Genomic DNA, 21,760 nt, shown 5'->3' with positions numbered 1-21,760 from the left:
CACAGAGGATCAATTTAGTTGTTATTTTATAGTTTTACTGAATCTTTTAAACTCAAATTCATTCATCAATTTCCACAAACAACAATCATTGTCGAAGTTCATTTAAACCATATACCATCATAAGTGTTAGGTCACCACTGGAAACCTCGACGGCCGTTTCGTCCCAGTATGTGATTTCTCAGCAGCGCGCGTCCACGGTCCTGTACACTTGGATTGAACCCAGGGCCTTCGATTTCGTACGCGAACCTTTAATCTCTACACCTCTGATTCGGCATCCAACAATGTTAGTGTTTAACTTCAATCAATCCAGTAGTGGTCTAACTTAGATCAGTTCATAATTTCATGGAAATTCGACGATCTCTACAACGCCATTCTGAAGACGTTGTATTTATTTGATTCTAAGTAATATTGATAGTATTTTTGCATCTATTCTCTTTTTCTACAGACTTATGTACAAGTATTTGATAATGAATGGCATGATTATGAACGTGTTGCTGATCTGTTCGAAGCTTCACGGTGCTTGAATCCGGTCGATCGTTCTAATCTTGTAAGATTGCTTGCCTTAGCAAGACATAACTGTGCTCTTATCGATGGTGAACTTCAATTTCCTGGGTAAATTATTCAATTCAATCAATTAATATATATCAAATTGTGTATGCTATTATCATTGAAATCGTTTGACAGTTTTTATTTCTAAAGTTTTGTATTTACGTTGTATAACATTGAATCATACAATTAAAGAGTAGTCATATGAAGATAGGTAAGAAATATAATTTTACAACAATTGATATTACAGTCAATCAGTCACGAGTTAGAACCTGTACTTATGCACATCGGTTCAAGTTGCCATACCCAATTAGCACAGAGGGATCAAGTTATCAGGTCAAATCCCAGAATAGTAGAGGCAGTAATAGTATGAGAGGTAACAGCAAAGATCAGGAATTGGAGATACGACTCGTAAAGAAAGTATAAATTAGCGAAATAAAAACAAAATAAGTTATGAGGAATTTAGAATTTCAGGATTTGGGGAGAAGACAAAGAATGGGTGCGCCTGCATCATTGCAAACGATTTTAAGCCATGTCTCTAACCAGTGGTTACGGTAATCACGCGAACCTCAACCAAGTAGTTTGTGCCTATTAACATGGCTAAGTCCAATTGTCAGTGGCTTCATGGATTGATGCCATGTTTTGGCTTGACAGCTCATTGCTTTTTACTATCCTGCTCCTGCATCAGAAAACATCGCCCGTCAAGGTAGGTGGTGATTGGGCTGCGTAACACATGTCCCAACCTATTCAGTTGATAAAGATTTACTATCTCATCAATCGGCTTCCCCTCTTTACCTAGTACTATATTCCTAATCTAGTGATTGATTACTCCACCGGCCCAAAATACCCCTGCAATATTTTTAATAGACACCTATAATCGAATACCAGTAAACTACAAATATCTTCTACTCTTCATGGCTATGTTTCACATCCATAAAGTAGAATGGATCGAACTGCTGCACAGTAAACTCGTCTTTTGGCTAGAAGACGGGACAGAGTTGTGCTGTGTAGTTTAAATGGTCATTATGGGAAAAGGTGGCATGGGTTGTAGACATTTTTATAAAGGTTCATATTCATATATATTTTGACGAATTCACGAGTAGTATGACATTTTCTAGCATTGATATAGGTTCTTTATGGGGATGAGAAACCATTCGCTTCAGTTCGAATATACCCTATTCACCTTCTCTTCTCCCTACCTTCTAGTAATAAAAAATACAGATCGTGCTCTTAGCATTCACTGAGACAAAAACAAAATGAATGAGTTAAGCAGGCATCTATCGGATATAAAAACGTATTTACAACATCTATGGCAGTAAAATAAATATTCATCATATTAAAAGAGCAACGAACTAACAGGAGAAAAACCATAATAAAATGAGGATGAAGAGGAATACTGTTGACAATGACAATTGGACTGAGCTCAATGCAACCGTGGTATAGAACAACCCGCCCAATGCTAAAGTTATTTGAAATTGTCAACTCAAACCTTGGTACTGACATCTACGTGGTATAGAAATTTACTTGTTAGGAATGCAAGACAACTTGAACTCCGGTATTATGACTTTCATTCACTTATCAAAATGTTTTTCAGCTAGAAGAATATTTCGAATTTCTTTTTGGCTAAAATCACTGTTGTGTAGTTAACTATAGAGCAAGACGATAACCGTAGTGTACATACTAATCTGATAATCCTAAAAACGTCAAACATTTGTTCTGTTCAGGATTTCAGTTGGTACTCATGTGATAATGTAACGGATAGTCGATATTCAGTATCCACTTATAATAAGAGAAGATTAATCCTTGTTCGAAAACTCTTTCTATCTCAAGTTAAGTTGTACAGAGCTTCTAGTTTTCCAAAGAACAATATATAGTGATGCATATTATATATATAATCTTCATTTGTTCTACTATTCTAGTCCAATAGCATCTAGGCAGAGCAATTTCGACGCGCTTGAACTGCACGAAAAACTTGTTGCGCTTCACCTTCATCAACAAGCAAAAGAACGTTTAACATCTAGAGATTCAGGGTTAGCTAAAAGTTCAATACATTCATCTTCAGCTACACCGAATAATGAAAATGGACATACAGTCTCGAGTAATCATGATCAAGTATGTTTGTTATTTTTCAGTTAACTTTCTTACGAATCATGGCATTTTAATAAAAGTGAAACAGTAGACAACTGAAACTTCTTACAGTTTACTTTCTTATTGATTATGACATAATTAATTACTTATATAAGTAACAAAAACTTCAAACATACATTTTTGTACTCAGGTTAATAGTCAGTAAATGAAAAAATATATTTGTTAGATAAGTTATTTCATACAGATTGTATTAAGTGAATAAAGTGTTTTGAATTTACGGTTAGCGTACATTTTTTACTTTTTATGAAAATGATGTACACCATAATCTTGTCACTGTAATTATCAGGAGGATCATTTCTCCTAAACAACTGATAAAGTGTCCAGTTAGTCATGAACAACATAGAACTTGATACATATATGTGCATCAGTCCAAGCTAGTACACGAAATCAGCACAGAAAGATGAAGTTATCAAGACAAGCATTATAATAGTAGAAGTAGTAAGAGAATCAGTATCAGCAGAAAAGATTGGTCAAAAACAATATGATTCTAAAAAAAGAACGAATCCGCAAAATAAAAATTATCAAATAACTTTTAAACTCAAGATCTAAAGAAGGACAAAGAGTGCATAAATCTGTTCGATTGTGGCCAATTATGTGCCATATCATTCAACGTCTCCAACCATTATTGGTTGTGATAATCACAGGGATCCCAATCAGGTAGTTTGAAATTTTAGTGTTACCACTAAAATTTATGATAAAAAGTTTTGTTGGCGGCAGATATGGGTACATTTATTTTGATTTATGTTGTTCACATGCATGTAAATGGCAAAAAGATGACAATAAAGTTTTTAATATATAGTTCTTCATTGTTAACATCACTACTGCTATTCTTGACAGTGAATTTTAAATACTTGTATATAATCTTATGCATTCAATTCCTTAAAAGAAACAATATTCTACCAGGATAGATAGCAAAATACTAAGAAATAGTTTATACACTACCAGTGAATTGGATTTCAGGTAATTTTTAGAAAATTATAATATTTGTTAAGTTGAATCCAAAGTTTAAATTTTTTGTTTGAATGCTTTTTCAACATGATTAATTAATTAAAAGTCATTTCATCCAAAATTATTCTAATTATGTCTATATTAAATTCTTTTTGCTAAAATGCATAGTTTGAATAGTCCATTATCCCTAGCTTTGTATATGATGTATACCTCTTCTTATTGTAAATCAAATTTCTCTTCTTATCATTCTATCGTCTACATATTTTTTTTGTCTCAATATTTTCTATTTGTATTTTATTTACATAGAATTTAGGTGACATTCGATCGATAGATTACCAAAATCATGTACCAATTTCAAATGAAGTACAAGCCTGTGCTGAGCATATTACACAGGTTCAATTGCATCAACGTGCAGATCAAACGCAAGATCGTATGTTTAATTTATACTTTTCTCGTATTTCATCAACTGACTTAATTAAACTTTCTTTGAATAAATTTTTAATTATTTCAATCCATTACAGTAAATTGATTATAAATAAAATGTTTTATTAATTATTAGTTATTAACCTCATTCATTTTCGAGTATATTCCTCCTATATGCATTGGTCACCAAAATATCGACGTTTATGTACCGATTATTCAGTGATGTGTGTAAACACTTGGAAGGTTGTAGTCATTTACTTGATAATTAGCATAAATCATATTTAATCAGTAGTGTATACACTTGTCACTCAACCATTTGGTAATTGATCTTAACAAATAGAATATATCAGTTATCCGCTTATAATACATGTAGCTCTTAGTTCAATACATTTGAATTTGAATAGTTTATTGATCTGTCTACTTTGTCTGCCATGTATTACACCATTGGTGCAAATATGGTTCAATTACTTTTATTCAAAAGTCGATTACTATATCTCAGAATTGTGTCTTACGAAATTTTAATGATAATGCTTACTCAATAATTCTTCAGCGACATTTATCCGTACACAGAACTATTATAATTCAATAAATTTCATTGATCATATGTACTTGCTTACTGATAATGACTTTGTAAATAATAGTGGTCAAGAACGCACATAAAATATTTTTCAAGTGACCTACATAGAAATTTAGTCACAGATTTAAAACCAACGTTATCGTTGGTATTCGCACGTATAAATATTATAGCCTAGATAATAAAATTGGGTAATAATTATTGAGTTGAATTAATAATACATATGTATTAATGGGTGATGTACTTTTCCAAAACTGTGACCATATATTTCTGGTTAGTAACATTAGTTAAATTTGATGCAAATATTGCACAAATTGTTGTAAAACAAGTTATCCTCAAATCATCTAATAATAGCTAAAATACTTGCAGATGATTTTGTGTTCAGGCGTTACTGATTAGCACAAATCAGAAAGCTGATTTCCCCCACCCTCATCAGATGAGCTAAAATATCAAACTATGGAGAATTTCACGTCTTGGTTTAGTCAACTAGCTGTTTGAAATATTAATAACTAGAGGTGTTGTAGCGTTGTTATATTCAAATGTGTAAAGTAAGTTAAGTCGGTAATGATACATAAATCACCTTTTTCTGTAACAGTACAGCAATAATTGGTTTACACAAAACCTACCAGCTGACTGCTTACAAACAACTACACGGGTTTTCATTAATTTTACTTAATTAAATATATTTTAAATGGTATGTACTCTTTGTATACATCAGTAAAGTTATGACACCTATTTCATTACAGCATTGTTACGGAATTGAAAAATGTAACAGTTTATTTTTCATTAATTAATCACAGCCCCAACTCCATGTCCTGTATCAGTTGGTTTATCTGATATAGATGGGACAAAAGAGAATCAAGATCCAGGGAAACAACAAAAAGTTAAAAATGATCCGAACAGTGCACTTTTTCTGGATGTCAGTTCACTTGCTCCTCGTAATTCATATTGTGCTTTATGTGATACGCATGATTATCTACATCAAATTCATTTACCAGCTTATTTAATCTCTCCCTGCTATCATTGCCGTGAGTTTCTTGCAAATGAAGCTAAAATCACTCCTGAAATTCTCCTAGACTTACATTTACAAGTAAGTAATTTTAATTATTAATTTATATCACTCACTCAAACGTTAGTAATATGTGGTGATTAAATTATATTAGTTTACAACTAATTGTTATATCTATCATAATGCTATGTTAATCAATATAGAATTCGTCCAACTGTTTATACGAGCATTCAGGGGTGATCAAATTATCTTTTTAGAATAGATATCATTCGGTTTTAGTATTACTTTTTGCATAGTGCTATAAATGTCCTTCGAATAACTCTTCTAGCCATTTTGGAGTATCAATGATCGTTTAACTTAATGACTCGATATGATACACAGTATAAGAATGTTATGAAAGCTCTATTCAATGGCTTACACATTTTGTATGCCTTTTTACACACTGAAGTTTAGGAACAAATATTAAATTGAAAATTTTCTTGTATGACCCATCCATAAAATTTCTTTTTTTTTATGTAGCATAACATTCCTTGGCCAGGATTCCTGCAAGCTAGATTTGGTATCCCTAATGATGATCGGTCAACTGAAGAACTAATTGCTTATGACTGCCGTTGGCGGAGCAGACAACCTTGTCGATGTTTAGCTTCTGTAGATGGTTCCTTATTACCACCCTGTGTCGAATTTCCATGGTTAACTCCGACAGTTTCGACAGGTTCATTCGAAGTTACTGATATATCAGCAAATCAAAGCAAATTAAACAAACAAGATTCATTGAATACACAAGTGGTTGCAGAGATTTCTTCACCCACTACTACAGATCCGCGTACTTCTGATTTTTCTGCAACGACACGTAAGCTATTTGATTTTATTAATAATTATGCATTTAACTTAATTTATGCTACATGAAGCAATCTCAAATATGTATTTTTTTTTATTACAGAAGCACAAACTAATGCAGCAAATCAATCGTTGCCTAACCCCACCACAACCTCGGTGAGTACAAGTAACACGTCAGTTGCTGGAAATACTAATACATGTTTAAAATCAATTTTGCCATGTTCAAATAGGCATATTCGCGGTGCTCCCATTACCTGCTGTCATGGCATACATTTTCCTTTAGTTGGCATACCAACCGTGTCAACTTCATCTGCCAATCAAAATACAGATACTGGCTGTATCCCGTCTATTGATTCTTTTAATCCACAATCAACGACCGATAGAGGATCAGTTGTTATAACTCAAGAAATGCAACAAGCAGCACCGTTAACAAACGACGTATCATCTTAATATTGTAATTTTTATTATTATCATTATCCACAATCATTTCGTAAATGTGATTCGAAAATTGTGCAATATACAATTGTGTGCATATATAGCTACCTATCTTTTGAATAGTAACAATCTCAGAATCTCATTATAAAATAATGTTAAAATCTAGCACACATCTCTACTATAATTACGGCACTAGTCTTTGTAATACTGTCAAACATTATTTGCCTTTCAAAACAAAAAAGATGGAAATAAATTGTTACCTATAGTTAACTGTAATTTTGTGGTTTATACTTTTTTAATTAATTTTTCGTCGCTTTAGCTATACACTTATTTGTATTGTTAATATATATTACACAACATAAGACGTATCAGATGCTGTTTGCAGTATCTATTTTCGAAATAAAGAAAAACAATTTGATAACAAATAAAAGTAAACAGATAAAAATTGTTTGTAAAAACAGCTCAGAGTATACCGGATGCATAAAAGTCCATGCATGATAATACCATTAATGCGATGATAGTCCATTTGATGCGGAGCTGGGTCTATACGAATATATAGTTTTTATAAAGTTAGCAATTTCTATCGAAAAAATGTCTTGTTTTTCAATCGAGATATGGTAGAAGCTCTCAACTTCCGTACTTTTTCAATGATTTATCCCGAATGGTTGATAAATTCGTTTGCGACAGACTAGGATGTCGCAAACTAAGGCATATTTCTAGATTATAAATAGCCACAAGAAATAAACATTTAAAAAAACTAGTCAAAATTAATAATCAAATATATACAAATGAGGCAGACAATTATGACTAATAAGTTAGGATTTCTATCCAATAGGTAATTTCTGTATGGAATGTGAAGAACTTGTCAATTAATGTTTCGGATGCGTTTTTGTTTTTCTAAATGCAAAATGTTGCTTCAGGATCAGTTTGCTTCAAAGTCTAAACTAGTGATAAGGTGTAAAGTAGTTGAGCCCCTCTATCACGCCATTTGCAAGCCTCATCAGTCCTGGTGTTTTAGTGTCCGACAAGAGCTCTATTGGTTTTTGCCAACTTGTGGTGTTGACGAGATATCTATTTACCTACCAACCATAGAACAATTCTAATGTTCAGCAGTTCACTCTATTTTACTATAGGGCTGTGAAACAACCCTTAGAGATAGAGGATATTCGGAGGTTACTAATATCAGACCACAGATCTTTTCGAATCCTTGCCGAGGTCATCGAGTAAGCACTTTTGAGGTTAGACACATGGCACTGGGTAAGAATGGAGAATCAGTTGATGAAATAGTGGATATTTGTCGACTGAAGTAGTCGGGCCGTGCTTGATGTATACCCTAACTTCGCATCCCTTAACCCTCGATGTCTGGTGGTGTAGAAGTTGGAAGAATGCTAAAGGCAGTCTAACTAAGACGTAGCATCAGTCCAGTCACTGACAGTTGAATCGAGCCTTATAAGCTAGTTATGGACTACTGGGTTGGAGACGTTAAGTGATATAACGAAGAATCACTCACATGGCACAAATAGGTTTTCTCCAAATACCTCTTATTTAAGATTACTTGTACTTTTCATCCTAAAAATTCATTATTTCTTTTCTAATCATACTTTGAAGGCCTAATTTTTCACACCGCCACTACATCTATAGCATTTGTCTTAATAGTTTCATATAGCTGTGCCAATATGATGTGGTAACTTAAACTGGTGCACATATGACAGGTTCTACAATCCACATAACTGACCGACTTTTCCTTTTTGAACTTCTCGACCCTAACTAATTTGTTTCAACAGTAATCATTCTCAGACGGATATGAGCTACATTGTGACGTGACATTTTTTTGTTGAAGTCCTATATTAAACAAGTTGAATGCAGATTGATGAAACTGGAATCAACAAATTTAGGTTTGAGTACGAAGTATAATCAAACGTAATAGGGTATGAAGAATTAAGGTCTAACACTCGGATGATCGGTGATGGTAACTCCCTCAACTACAAAAACAGGACGGTTACGAAAATAATACTCATACTGTCTCTTTTCATTCGAGCCTAACTTATAATTGTAAATATAATATTTTATCTATAAAAATCTGTGATGTTCTTAAAGCTAATAATGCATTGTCATTTTTATCTGGTAAATTAGTTTTTTATAAGCCATTCATAGATGAAGAAATAACCAATCTTGTTAATGATGACAGTTTAACAGCATATAGGAGCTTAGATATCAAGCCAATGTGTAATATCTTTTTGTTTGTGCAAATACAATCCTAATCCTGGATTTCCCTTTTCTTGGTAAGATATATTCTACGTAACTTTTCTTCATAGGAGTTGTAGATTATAACTTTTTCCGATATTTGAAGATAATGGAATCTAGATCGTAGTATCAACCATCTAAAGGTATTTATAACTATCAAAAATTCCCCTACATTAACTGTGACTAACACCATGAGTTTGAAAAATACTTTGATGGACTGAATTTATTAATGACAAACTTACGTTTGAATTTACTTTCGAGGGTTCTTCGGCTAGATGATCTTGCTCGATGCCTACAAAAAACAAAACGTATACACTAACAAATGTTACTGCAAATACTAAGCATTAGGTTGAAAATGTCAAACTACTTGATTTTTATTGATCAGTTAGTAACAATTATATGATAATATTGGATCATAAGTAGAATATTTTTATCAAGTTAAAAAAATAATTTGGCTTAGGTATTCTATTTGAAGACCGTTTGAAATAAATAAAATTATATGAACTAAGAATATTCTTTTCTACAATTATATATCCAAATTACTAACCCGTAAAATTGGCCAGGTTTAAGGCAGAGTACATCATGCTATAACTTTAAATGATGTACTCTGCCTTAAACCTAGCCAATTTTATGGATTAATAATTTAGCTATATAATTGTAGAACCTGATGAGAAATTATTGAAGAAAATATTCTTCGTTCATATAGTCGTGCTTTAATATAATGGGAATTTTTCAGCTATTAAAATGAGTAGTTGGTTTACGATGTGAAACGTATTCGAATCGCCACCCACTTCCAAAATCGTGTACGAATGAATGTGCTCGCAACATACAGAAACTGTCTGTTGGGTAGTAACCTAAGGATTGTCTAACGCGAGTACGTTATCTGTGAAGTTCTTAAATTCGTCTTTTAAAACATATTTTAAGATTTTGGAATGAACACGTGGTTGCAGATATACTTTCTGATAGGTGTCAACAAGTATGAAAGGACTTGAAGAGTATAAAATAAATCACTGAATGTGTTAAACACGAAATAGTTTACAATGGTTTTTGAGCTGTCATTAACGTAAGTATAGCAAAACTTGGAAGATTGTTTTCCCTATGGGATTAGGACCTGCAACACTAGATTTTGTGATCAGAAACGTTGCCACTGAAGTACTCAACTTATCGGCGGCCTACTGGACGCTTATTTCTTAGTACTAATTAAGTCATGTCGATCATATTCAAATATGGCCGATAGACAGGTAAAATCGACATTGCGATTAAAAATTACTACAGAACAATATGAAGTTTACATCCAGGATTTTCTAAGTATCTCTAACAACCTGATACCATACACAGTACATTACAATGTAGATTCACCCAGTCCATTGATCACATTGTGTTCTAATTTCCTGGATTTAGCCGTTAAAGTTCAGACAAAATGACGACTGATTACTACAATAAATCATTAATATTCATTTAGAGCTTTTCTTATTATAATAAACAAACACATACTTTGGTTTGAAATCCCCAGTGGATTCTGAAAGTTCAGCTCTTTTGTCAACCACACACAATAAGTCAGCAATTAGTTCTTCTTCACGAGCTTTTTCTTCTTTAGTCTTTAGAATGTCTACACAAAAAGTATGCAATAAAGGTGTATTATAATGAAACATAAAGTCACAATTCGTTTTCATTACCTTCTTACGAATAACACTAAAATTTGTATGTGTCAGGTGCAAGCTTATGCGAATCTAATGAGCCTATTATTATCACATAGCATGAAAATTTTATTTCAGAAAAAATTCTGAATATTTTTATGCACACCTATAAATTATGTGTTTATGAACTTAGCAATTTCTAACACTGAAAATTCTGATTTATTTGTAATATCCCAGTGAGTAGAGAATTAAATTTCTTACGTTTCGTAACCTATTATAAGCTGCTTCTTGAAAGTAAGTATAATATAATATTAGTTAGCTTTAGTTATAAAATGCTTTACTGATTATTCACTTCATTTTATGTATACAATCAATTACAAAGATATAGAGTTAAATAAATAGTATTTAGATTTTTGTAAACGCTACATTTCAACTATGTACAAGTTTGTGGACAAGGTCTTGAAACTTGATAATTCTGTCAAGCTGTCAGGACTGTATATCAAGTGAATGAAAGCTTGAAACAGAAACATAATAGTTTAATATTTAGAAATTAGCTCACTGAAATACAAGTAATCATTAAAAACTTTCAGATCACAATTAATATAACCATTAGTTTTATTTATGGATCTTTAAAGATATGAACCTGAACTATAAGTGAGGAGAAAAAATATATTTTTGATATCTCTTAGTAAAATGAATATTACAAATTTTAGATACTACTATGTGATATAATACACAACCAATCTTACCTGACTGATTGAATTATTTGCCTTATTTTATGATATGTGAACCAATACCCAATGAAGCATGTTTAATTCATGAGAACACCGGGAGGTTCACTTGTTGACTTAGAATATGCAGATGACATAGTTTTATTTGGTGAAGACGCTGACAAAATGCAGAGTCTTCTGACCATTCTAAGCAACAATGCAAGCATGTTTGGGATGCGATTCTCTCCCTCGAAATGCAAAATGTTGCTTCAGGATTGGGTTACATCGACACCCGAACTAATGATAGGGAATGAAGTAGTTGAGTGTGTCGACCACTTCACTTATCTTGGAAGTCTCATCAGCCCTTGTGGTTTGGTATGTGACGAAACCTCAGCACGGATACAGAAGGCTCGACTAGCTTTTGCCAACTTGCGTCATTTATGGCGTAGGCGAGATATCCGTCTATCAACCAAAGGACGTGTTTACTGTGAAGCAGTTCGTTCCGTCCTACTTTATGGCAGTGAAACATGGCCGGTAAGAGTAGAGGATATCCGTAGGTTACTAGTATTCGATCATAGGTGTCTTCGAAACATTGCTCGTATATCCTGGGACCATCGAGTAAGTAACACAGTTGTTAGGAAACGGGTACTAGGTAAGGATGGCAAATCGATTGATGAAGTAGTGAAACTTCATCAGTTGAGATGGCTGGGACACGTGTTACGTATGCCCGACGACCGACTACCTCGACGTGCAATGTTCAGTGGTATAGGAGTAGGTTGGAAGAAAGCTAGGGCGGCCAAACCAAAACATGGCACAAGTCCATGAAGTCACTGACAAGTGGACTGAGTCATGTTGGCAGGTGTAGACTACCTGGTTGGGGACCGCGAGATGATAGCAACCGATGGTTAGAGACCCTGAATGACATGGCTCAAAATCGTTTGCAATGGCGCAGGTGCATCCACTCTCTGTGTTCTCCCAAATTCTAATCTTCTGAATTCTTCATGTCCCTTTTTCCTCTTTCCAAATTTATTTCACTGGATTATACTCTTTAAATAACATCTCCAAACCCTAATCTTCCCGATTGCTGCTTATACTCTTATTACCTCTACCACTATGGGATTTGAATCGACAACTGCATCTCTGTGCTAATGTGGTGTGGCAACTCAAACTGATATACGTACGTACGAAGTTCTACGTTGTTATTGACTGACTGACATGAGAACACCTTCAGTTTTTAATTTCAATCTACTTATATATATATATATATATATATATATATATATATATATATATATATATATATATATATATGTAATTTTATTCCAATGAGTTATTTATAACAGAAAACTCATACTAGTTTGGTAGTGTTTACTTAGAATTGTTACTTTATTTTACTGTAAAAATAATGTGCTTCACAAAAATCTGATAATTAATACTATTATTTTGTCTATAAATTTGTTAGTATTGTGCGCAAGCAAATGGAGTAGTGAAAACAATTGATAAATGTAGATTTGCTATTTTGAGTAAAACAATTTTCTCATTCTTATCTTAAGACTGATTATATTTATTCATTGTTTGATATCCTTTCTATCTGGAAAGTTAATTGTATATGATTTATAGATTAGGTAGTAATCAATTTTATCTTGACAAGAAAAAAACAGACTTCATCTTACTTCGTTGAACCAGAAACATAAAAAATGACCAAATAAATGAAAACATTACCAATATAATGATTATATAATAAAGGAATTCAACGAAACTAGAAGTATACACTTGTTTACCACTTTCTAATATTCAATTGTTCTGTAGTTGAAATCATTTCGTGACGAGAATTATCTCTTAAAAAATGAATTGCTTTAAAGGATCATACTTTTAAATGATACAAGAGAAAAATTGAAAGTACGGAAAGAACTATAAAAGTATAGATTTCAATATTTAAAAACATATGCACAAAAGGGTTTGATGCTTAACTATATTACCTAGAATACGAAACTGTTGGTTTTGTGGTTGTAAAAAATTCAATTGTTACGACTTTATCTCATACTTATGATTAGCAGAATTATGCTGTTCTTTTCATCTTATTATTGCATATTGCAGAGAACAGTGACTAAACATACACAACATATCTTAATTATCTGTTCAAATGAAGATTCACAAACTTAACAGATAGTCACAATTGTCTATTCCATTATTAAGTATAGGTTTATGTACTTGGATCTGAGGAATATTATTTATGTAAGGGCTAATGATACGGATCAGTCGGTCAAACTAAATTATATGGAACTGGATTCAAACTTTCAACCACCTGGTGATTGAAAGTCTAGTTATCCAACAACTAACTCATAGGTTCTTTACTACATTCTCCTTTGACTGTACAATATAAAATCACTACACATATAACAAGACCGAAAATGAGGTTGAAAACAATGAAATCGATACGCGCGTTATAATAAAAGTATACTTCATTAGCAGTTTATTTATCATTAATTTTGGAATAATACTCAATATTACAACAATGAAGAAACCAGAACCGTGAGAAAATAACAGAATCTAATACTTTTGTTTTGAATTTGGGTGGTAGTTTCAGAATACAAATTAATAACCAATACGTAACTTATGTTGCCGATTTTATTATTCTAAATAACTCATGTATCGTCCCTCCTTAGTATTTTATAGAATATTCACCTAGTCATTCCGTTTATAAATAAACTTACAAACATTATTTTTCACTTAAAGTATCTCATACACTTGTTGTAATTAGATAATATTATGTTATCTTGGAATTTAACAGGTATTGATTAAAATTGACAAGGAACCACATGATTAATTCAATTCATACTATCCTGGTTCAATTATTCTTGAGTTGCTTAAACAGTTATTACAAGTGACACAATACTAAAATATGTTCAAAATAAAATTGAAGATTAGACATAAAATTAGTTATAACTGAAGACTGCAAAATGATAATTACCCTATGTAAGTTACAATATGTGGTTAGTAAGAGTTCGATCAGTAGTTTAGTAGTGAATGAAATAAACTGTTTTTCGAAAAGAAATGGTAACCTATGTAAATGATTTCGACTTTACGCTATGCGTTTCTACATAATTGCAGACTATTACATTGACGAGGGTTCTACTTTTTAATTCAAGCAGCATTTAAAAGATCCTATCGTTAAGACTCACACTATGAACAAAAAAGCTGAAAACCATGTTAAATAATAGGGCAGGAAGATCTAACCAAACATTAGAATATCTAAAAACACAATAAGATACATGTAAAATCTAATAAACTATAAATACAAATACCAATTTACGTACACTTAATTTTCCAAACATGGAGCTAAAATTGTTATAAGATCTCTATCACCGAAATGTGATAACAGTAAAAGGGATTTGATTAGGCATGCAGTACAGGATACTTTTCTAATATAAAGATTCCCACCTTGTTTGGCCATTAGCGTTCGTAGTTCATATTCTAAATCAGCATGACGATCCTCTAGCTCTTGACAACGAAGCCTGTCGACATAAATTAAAGTTAGAGATACGTTGAGCTTTATATATAAATATTAAACAAAAAAGTTGACGATTACTGACCAAAGTTCAACTGAAAATGGTGGATAAATTACCGGAAACATATATGTACATTTCCCTTATGCTATACAAGTTTTAAATTCAGAATCAAATAGACAACAATCGTATATCAAAACAGTAGGTCTGCTGTTTGAAATCAAATGAATAAAAGCCGTTTCAAGTGCATTAGGTTATTAGTCCCTTGATCAAACAGAATATGTTGGAAAAAGTATAAATGAATGTTACACAAACTTGGATAGATAAGCCAAGTTTCAAACAGAGGGCTAACTGATTAAAAGTTGTGTATCTAAACTGGATATGGAGTGACCATTTAATGGCTAAAGAACTCAGTTTTCAACAACTAGGTTGCAATTTAAAAGTATGTTCTATCTATTTCAGTTTCGGAGTTATATCACTCTGCTACCGTACAAAATGTGTCGCTGTCAGTGTAGTGAATAAACTTGCACTTTGTTATAGAGTTACGATAAAACAAATAGATAAAACGACTTTAAAAATGTCATTCAAGTAGTAGATAACAAAATATAGCTCTCAGAATATTTTGTAAATAGCTTCAATTCTTCTTCACTAGACACTTTTGTATACAATATCACTGATCAGATGAAATGCCTATATAATGCTTAACATTATAACACAATTAGCCAAAATAATTAAACATATATGAATGACATCTCCCTAATTCAAATATCAGTTATCACAAGTTATGTTCTTTAACTTCATGTTGTAAAAGACAATAAGACGAAATTCAGGGGGAATACACTATTGATGAAAGGCATATATAAAGAATTTACAGTGACGATTGCTACAGACACTGCCAACGTTTAGCATAAATACTATCTTTTAAAATGAATATCCTGAAAAATTCGACAGAAATGTAGAACACTAAGTGTATTCATTTCTCAATTTCTTATAAAACCGCTAAGGGATTCGAAGGTCGTACAAAATACTATCCTTATTATACATGTTGTACGAGAATTTAGTTTATATATGATGACTGAAGTCCATTGTTACTTTTTGTACATACTACACAACACATGAAATATAAAGCACCTCCGAAGGACTTGTATTGCCTTCTTTTGGATTTACTGATAACAGTGAAGTTTTAGAACTAGTCGAGAAATTTAGGTGTTTGTGTTATTGCACAGGTGCCGAAACTGGTGGAGCAGAGGAAAGTAATATAAGCACAGAGGGAAACAGTATAGTATATGCCATAGTGGGTCACTTTAGATGTCATTAAAATAGCAGCCTGCCTGTAGAAAGTGAGGTTTACAACGCTGTTGTGCAAGCACTTTTGTTATGTACGTCTAAAGCCACCTACGCAAACTCAGATTTTTGATAGTAATAAGCGTTCGATCATTCCTGTTTACATAATGACAGCAGCAGTTGACATCAAAACCACTTAAATATTATTGAGATCCTTAAGTATGTACAGAAGCATAATTAAAGTAAGTTAACGCTAAGACTGATTGCAGCAAACAAAAGGTTGTCAGTTTATTATATGTTGGCGTGTAATAAATAAAATTTCTGCTGAGTATCTGTCGGTAAATTACACTGCCTTAAAAAATAGCAAAAACCACGTGGATGAGTGACCACAGCCACCATTTGTTGTAAGCGATATTGATTCTACTCATACTGCTTTCTTTGATCGTTATGATTATGAAGATGATATCACTTTTACTTCTTACATTTCTTTCAGGGACTGGTTATTCCTTTTGTGAGGCATTTTGTGGTACTCAAATGCACTTCTCCAACAATCTATTTACATGCAAATATGAAAATTTATCATGAAATATAAGCGCAAAAATTAGACAGCAACATTCAATAAAGGAAATACCTTTGAAGTAACTCTGATTCCTTTTTGAAGAGATTATCCTTTAATTCAACGGTATGGAGCCACTTTTTCAATAATCTCTTGACGCTTTCATTATTTTCAGACACTAATGTACGAAAAAAATTCGTAAATCTGATGAAACATCTCTACAAAAGAGTTAGCTTAAAGTTTAAAAAAACCGCATGAAAATTCCTAGGTAAAGGATAGGGTACATGCCAAAGTTTAAAAATCTAGAAACACGCTAACTACTGCAAAAACAAAAAACTGAGCAGAAAATAAGCCTTGAAGAGAAACCATTAGAGTATTTAAAACCTTTTAGTCTACATTTGAAACATGATTTTCAGCGAATGACAACAGACAATCAAAATATACTTGTTTCTTGTCAACCTACAAAGTTAAACTAGATAGGAAAGCGATGAGGAAAAACTGCTTTAAGAGCAAGTTAACCGGATGCAGATGAACCACATAAATTAAACTACTACACTAACAAGTAAACCTTTAGTGGTCTATCTGTTTACTATCAAACGATTGCAACAGTTTAAATTTCAGGTGTTATGGATAGACCTGAATGTTATTTAATAATAAAGTGCATCGTGGTTTCCTGAAGTATTTATTGAAAAAGCATAAGCAATAACTGAAAGACAAAATGAAAAGTGCAGTTGAACTTGATCAGACGTACCCGTTTCCAACAATAAAATAATTTATATAAACAACAAACTTTAGTTTGAAATGTTTTTCAGATGCACTTTGCATTAAGGAATCTTGGTTAAATAACAATAACTCAGGGTGAAATGAAAACTATATAGGAAGGACAGAATAACCTACACTATTTCCAGATAGTTTCAAACATGCGTTTGATTTATATCGTGCACTTAAGGAGTTCATTAGTCGTGCAGTGATAAGAAAGTGCCTTACATAATTCTGTCCTACTTGCACAGTGCTGGTTCTAAACATATAATTGTAGTCTACCAACAATTAGATGTGGCTGAGTGCAGAAGCGTTCGGCTATGGTGTGAATCAAAACTTTTATTTAACACATCAAAGAACTTATTTTGGTGAGGCGACAGTGCAAGACAAATATTAGAAAGCAACTTCAATTACAGTAACTGGGATCCTCTACAATATGTACTATTTCCACTTTCGAGATCATAAGGCACATGATTTAGTTTTAGGTATGAATTTATGTAGACATTAGGCCTATATTTAATATTATATGAAAGTGAAAACTATGGCCACGTCTATAAAAAGAGTATCTTACTTACTTTCTTTAATACTTGTTTGAATTTTGCGAGCAGATAGTTCCAGATTGGAAAGTTCATTGTTTATATCATATAGTTGTCTGTGTAATTCAGTGTATGGAATGAAGTCGCTTTGCTGATCGCGTCTGACATCACGTCGGCATAAAACAGGAATAGGTGGGGCAGGCCCTTTGGTGTTAACTGACCTACTTATCTTTGCATTTGATCCATTAAGAGGAGATTTTGAGGACTGTTTTGCATCACTGCTTAGTGAAGAGGACTGTGCTTTATTCAGATTACCATAAGCGAGTAAACTCGATAAATCATATATAGAAGAGTGAGCAGTCCGAAGATTGACTGATTCATCTGCGACTAATTTTTCCATGGAAAAATTTTGGTTACTCTGTCCCATGTACTTGTTTATATGGTTACTAGGCGTGGATACCAGAGATGGAGGGTTTGATATACTTAATACGTTTGAGTGGTCAGAATCTGAAATATTATTAATCTCTTCCGAGTCTAAGGCTGATAAATCGTCATCAAATGGATTGTAAGGCTTATAGGTACATTCATGCTGAGAGCTGGGATCACACAAAGAGTCATCTTCGAACGGATTTAAAGCAGCAGGATAAGAAACGATGTTATGATGCTTGGAATTAGAGTTATTTTTACGCTGTTCTATGTCAGCTGATATTTTAGCTTTTATCTTCAAAACACTATTCAGTTCAGGAGACGCATTATTACTTAAAACATCAGGAAGTGGCGGTCTAGAAGGAGGTTTGCATGTTGGTTGACTTTTTCCATTGCTAACAGTGTCCAATTCTTTTTGTGGACTGAATCTTATTGGGAAGGGATCCGCTACTAGAAGTGAAGATGAAGAGAAGACAAATAGATCTCGTTTACCTGAGAATTTAGTCAGCGGTGAACCATCAGAACAGTTGGAACCCTTTAGTGTTTTATTCCGCTCTTTGAGATAAGTTAACTGGTTGTCACGAAAACAACTACGATGGTAGTTCCTACTGAAAACAGTCAGCTGCTCGACACGAAATATAGTTTCCCCACAAAGGTCACATATAAGAAGTCCCTCCTCCTGTTCACACTAAAAACGTATATAAGATTTGCAAGGGCATACCAAATATGATAAGTTTTTATCTGAAAGCTTATCTGAACCTAATTGACCTGGATATTTAGAAACAGATAGTCATGTATTACTTGAATTTCTTGTTAATGCCCCATATAACTTAGAAACGTATTCAAATATTATCTTTTCATCTACATCTTCTAATACTATGACTTGTGGTCTTGTAGGCACCGGTATATTCAATTTTGTTTCTGCAACGAAAAACGCCTAAAATATATCATCATACATAAAGGATATATAATAACCAACCAACTTAAGGTTTGTTACAGCATCTTCAGACTTCAAGTGCGAAAAATCTCTTTAAAAAGTGAGATGCAATTTTACTGTCCTGTTCAACCTACATTAGATCAGGGAAATGTTTGTGAATTAAGGCACAAAACGCCAGACCATCTTTCCATGATGATGTGAAATCAGTGATATTAATATATGGGTACGTTTTGGTTTGTTCAATGCACCAATTCAGAAGACACTGAGAAGAGTTACCCTCCATTCCCCCAGTTGCCACTAAAGTTACAAAAGTGACCAACACTTAAGTTCATCGACTATTAGTGCATTTAAAGCGTCTAATTCTCAATGTCTTTTCAGCTAGTTAGAATAAAATAAATGGAAGAAAATGATTTAGTTATACCTGAGAACTTGTTTGAAAATATTTAAAACTAATGTACAATTTTCAGAGTATAACCAAACTCAAGTGGTACTGCGCCTAAAATGTATGTGACATTCATGTCTTTCACAGACTAATAGTCAGACTAAAATAGATTCCATCATAGATCAGATGAGTCATAAGAGACTTCAACTGTGCAGTTTGCTTGGTTGTTCATGAGTTTATGAATCTGATCTATACTATCTATTCACACACAGATCAAGGGACAAAGAGAAGCTAGTATGCTAGCTTTATATGGAGACAGTGATGCCACATTAGCAATAAACATATCTAAGGGAAACCAAAGTGTCCTGATAACAACTTTTGTGCACCATAGAGATGCTTTTCTCTCCGGTAAAGATAAGTCCTCCAACCCATAATCTGGAAACGGCAATCATTAATGAACTTGATAATTGGTTTGTTAAACTCGGTTTAGGAACAATCGTGAAATTCGGTTAGTTACTGTCGACAGGCAGTACTTCATGTACCTGGACAAAAATTTGTTCCTCTCCGAAAAGCAATGTAGTTTCAGAACAATTTGTTATCATCCCACGAACGAATTAATAGGTCCATAGGTCAGATGTAACTCCGCCTGGAGTCCCTCCGGGGCTACTGCCGGTCCCAAGCCCGGATAAAGAAGGAGGGTTGGACATGGGGTTAGCGTCCCCATCCCGTAGAAAACTAACTCGCTAAAAAAACGCTAACCAGAAAAAATTATTCAAACCTTTTAAACTCTGCCCTGGGAGTCAGAAGATCTTCATTTAGAAGAATTATGACGCCTCATGATGAAAGCCGAGGACGTGAGAACCAAGAGAGGAGCTGATATAGCATCAGATCATCACTTGCTGGTCGCCAAGATGAAATTGAAACTCAAGAAGCACTGGACAACGGGGCAGACAGTATCACAAAAGTTCAATACGGCCTTTCTTCAGGATACTATTAAACTCAACGAATTCAAGATAGTCCTCAGCAATAAGTTCCAGGCCTTTCATGATCTACTCAATGGAGAAGGAACTACTGCGGAGAGCAACTGGAAGGGGATCAAAGAGGCAATCACTTCAACATGTCATGAGGTCCTGGGTCACAAGAAGCACCACCACAAGGAATGGATCACTGTTGATACACTGGATAAGATTCTAGAAAGGAGGAACAAGAAGGCAGCGATCAATACCAGCCGAACAAGAGCAGAAAAAGCCAAGGCACAAGCTGAATACACGGAAATAAACAAACAAGTGAAGAGGAGCATCAGAACCGACAAACGTAAATATGTGCAAGAGCAGCATATTTACAACTGAGGAACATCTGGAACTCAAAGCAACTGTCAACCAACACCAAGGTCAGGATTTTCAATACAAATGTCAAGACAGTTCTACTGTATGGGGCAGAAACCTGGAGAACTACAAAAGCCATCATCCAGAAAATACAAGTGTTTATTAACAATTGTCTACGCAAAATACTTCAGATCCATTGGCCGGACACTATAAGCAACAACGTACTGTGGGAGAGAACAAACCAGATCCCAGCGGAGGAAGAAATCAGGAAGAAGCGCTGGAAGTGGATAGGACACACATTGAGGAAAGCACCCAACTGCGTCACAAGACAAGCCCTCACATGGAATCCTCAAGGCGAAAGGAAAAGAGGAAGACCAAAGAACACATTACGCCGAGAAATGGAGATAGACATGAGAAAAATGAACAAGAATTGGAAGGAACTAGAAAAGAAGGCCCAGGATAGAGTGGATTGGAGAATGCTGGTCAGAGGCCTATGCTCCATTGGGAGTAGCAGGCGTAAGTAAGTAAGTAAGTAAGG

At 33.6% G+C, this 21,760-nt stretch overlaps 2 protein-coding genes across 3 annotated transcripts; one reads left to right on the top strand and one right to left on the bottom strand.

The window, feature by feature from the left end:
* Window positions 1-342: 342 nt before the first annotated feature.
* NRBP1_3 (Nuclear receptor-binding protein) lies at window positions 343-6,935 on the top strand (the record flags this gene model as incomplete). Its single annotated transcript, XM_051218901.1, has 7 exons — window positions 343-384; window positions 446-612; window positions 2,466-2,658; window positions 3,949-4,072; window positions 5,440-5,729; window positions 6,168-6,498; window positions 6,589-6,935. The coding sequence occupies 7 exons, from the start codon at window positions 343-345 to the stop codon at window positions 6,933-6,935; spliced, it is 1,494 nt and encodes a 497-aa protein (XP_051064082.1).
* A 328-nt stretch (window positions 6,936-7,263) lies between these two features.
* MICALL1_2 (MICAL-like 1) lies at window positions 7,264-19,798 on the bottom strand (the record flags this gene model as incomplete). Of its 2 annotated transcripts, XM_051212674.1 has the most annotated exons (11): window positions 7,264-7,636; window positions 9,407-9,456; window positions 10,659-10,773; window positions 14,829-15,026; window positions 16,933-17,035; window positions 18,192-19,028; window positions 19,071-19,266; window positions 19,300-19,346; window positions 19,380-19,515; window positions 19,558-19,606; window positions 19,650-19,798. In XM_051212674.1, the coding sequence occupies 8 exons, from the start codon at window positions 19,796-19,798 to the stop codon at window positions 14,831-14,833; spliced, it is 1,713 nt and encodes a 570-aa protein (XP_051064081.1). In that variant the 3' UTR covers window positions 7,264-7,636; window positions 9,407-9,456; window positions 10,659-10,773; window positions 14,829-14,830. The 2 variants fall into 2 exon arrangements, with proteins under 2 accessions (XP_051064081.1, XP_051064080.1); XM_051212673.1 differs by having other exon boundaries at window positions 19,558-19,798.
* Between the last annotated feature and the right edge of the window lie 1,962 nt (window positions 19,799-21,760).

Source organism: Schistosoma haematobium (assembly GCF_000699445.3).
Source record: "Schistosoma haematobium chromosome Unknown HiC_scaffold_200, whole genome shotgun sequence".
Taxonomy (NCBI): domain Eukaryota; kingdom Metazoa; phylum Platyhelminthes; class Trematoda; order Strigeidida; family Schistosomatidae; genus Schistosoma; species Schistosoma haematobium.
The sequence above is the reverse complement of the archived record's forward strand: the minus strand, read 5'-3'. Positions and strand labels throughout refer to the sequence as shown.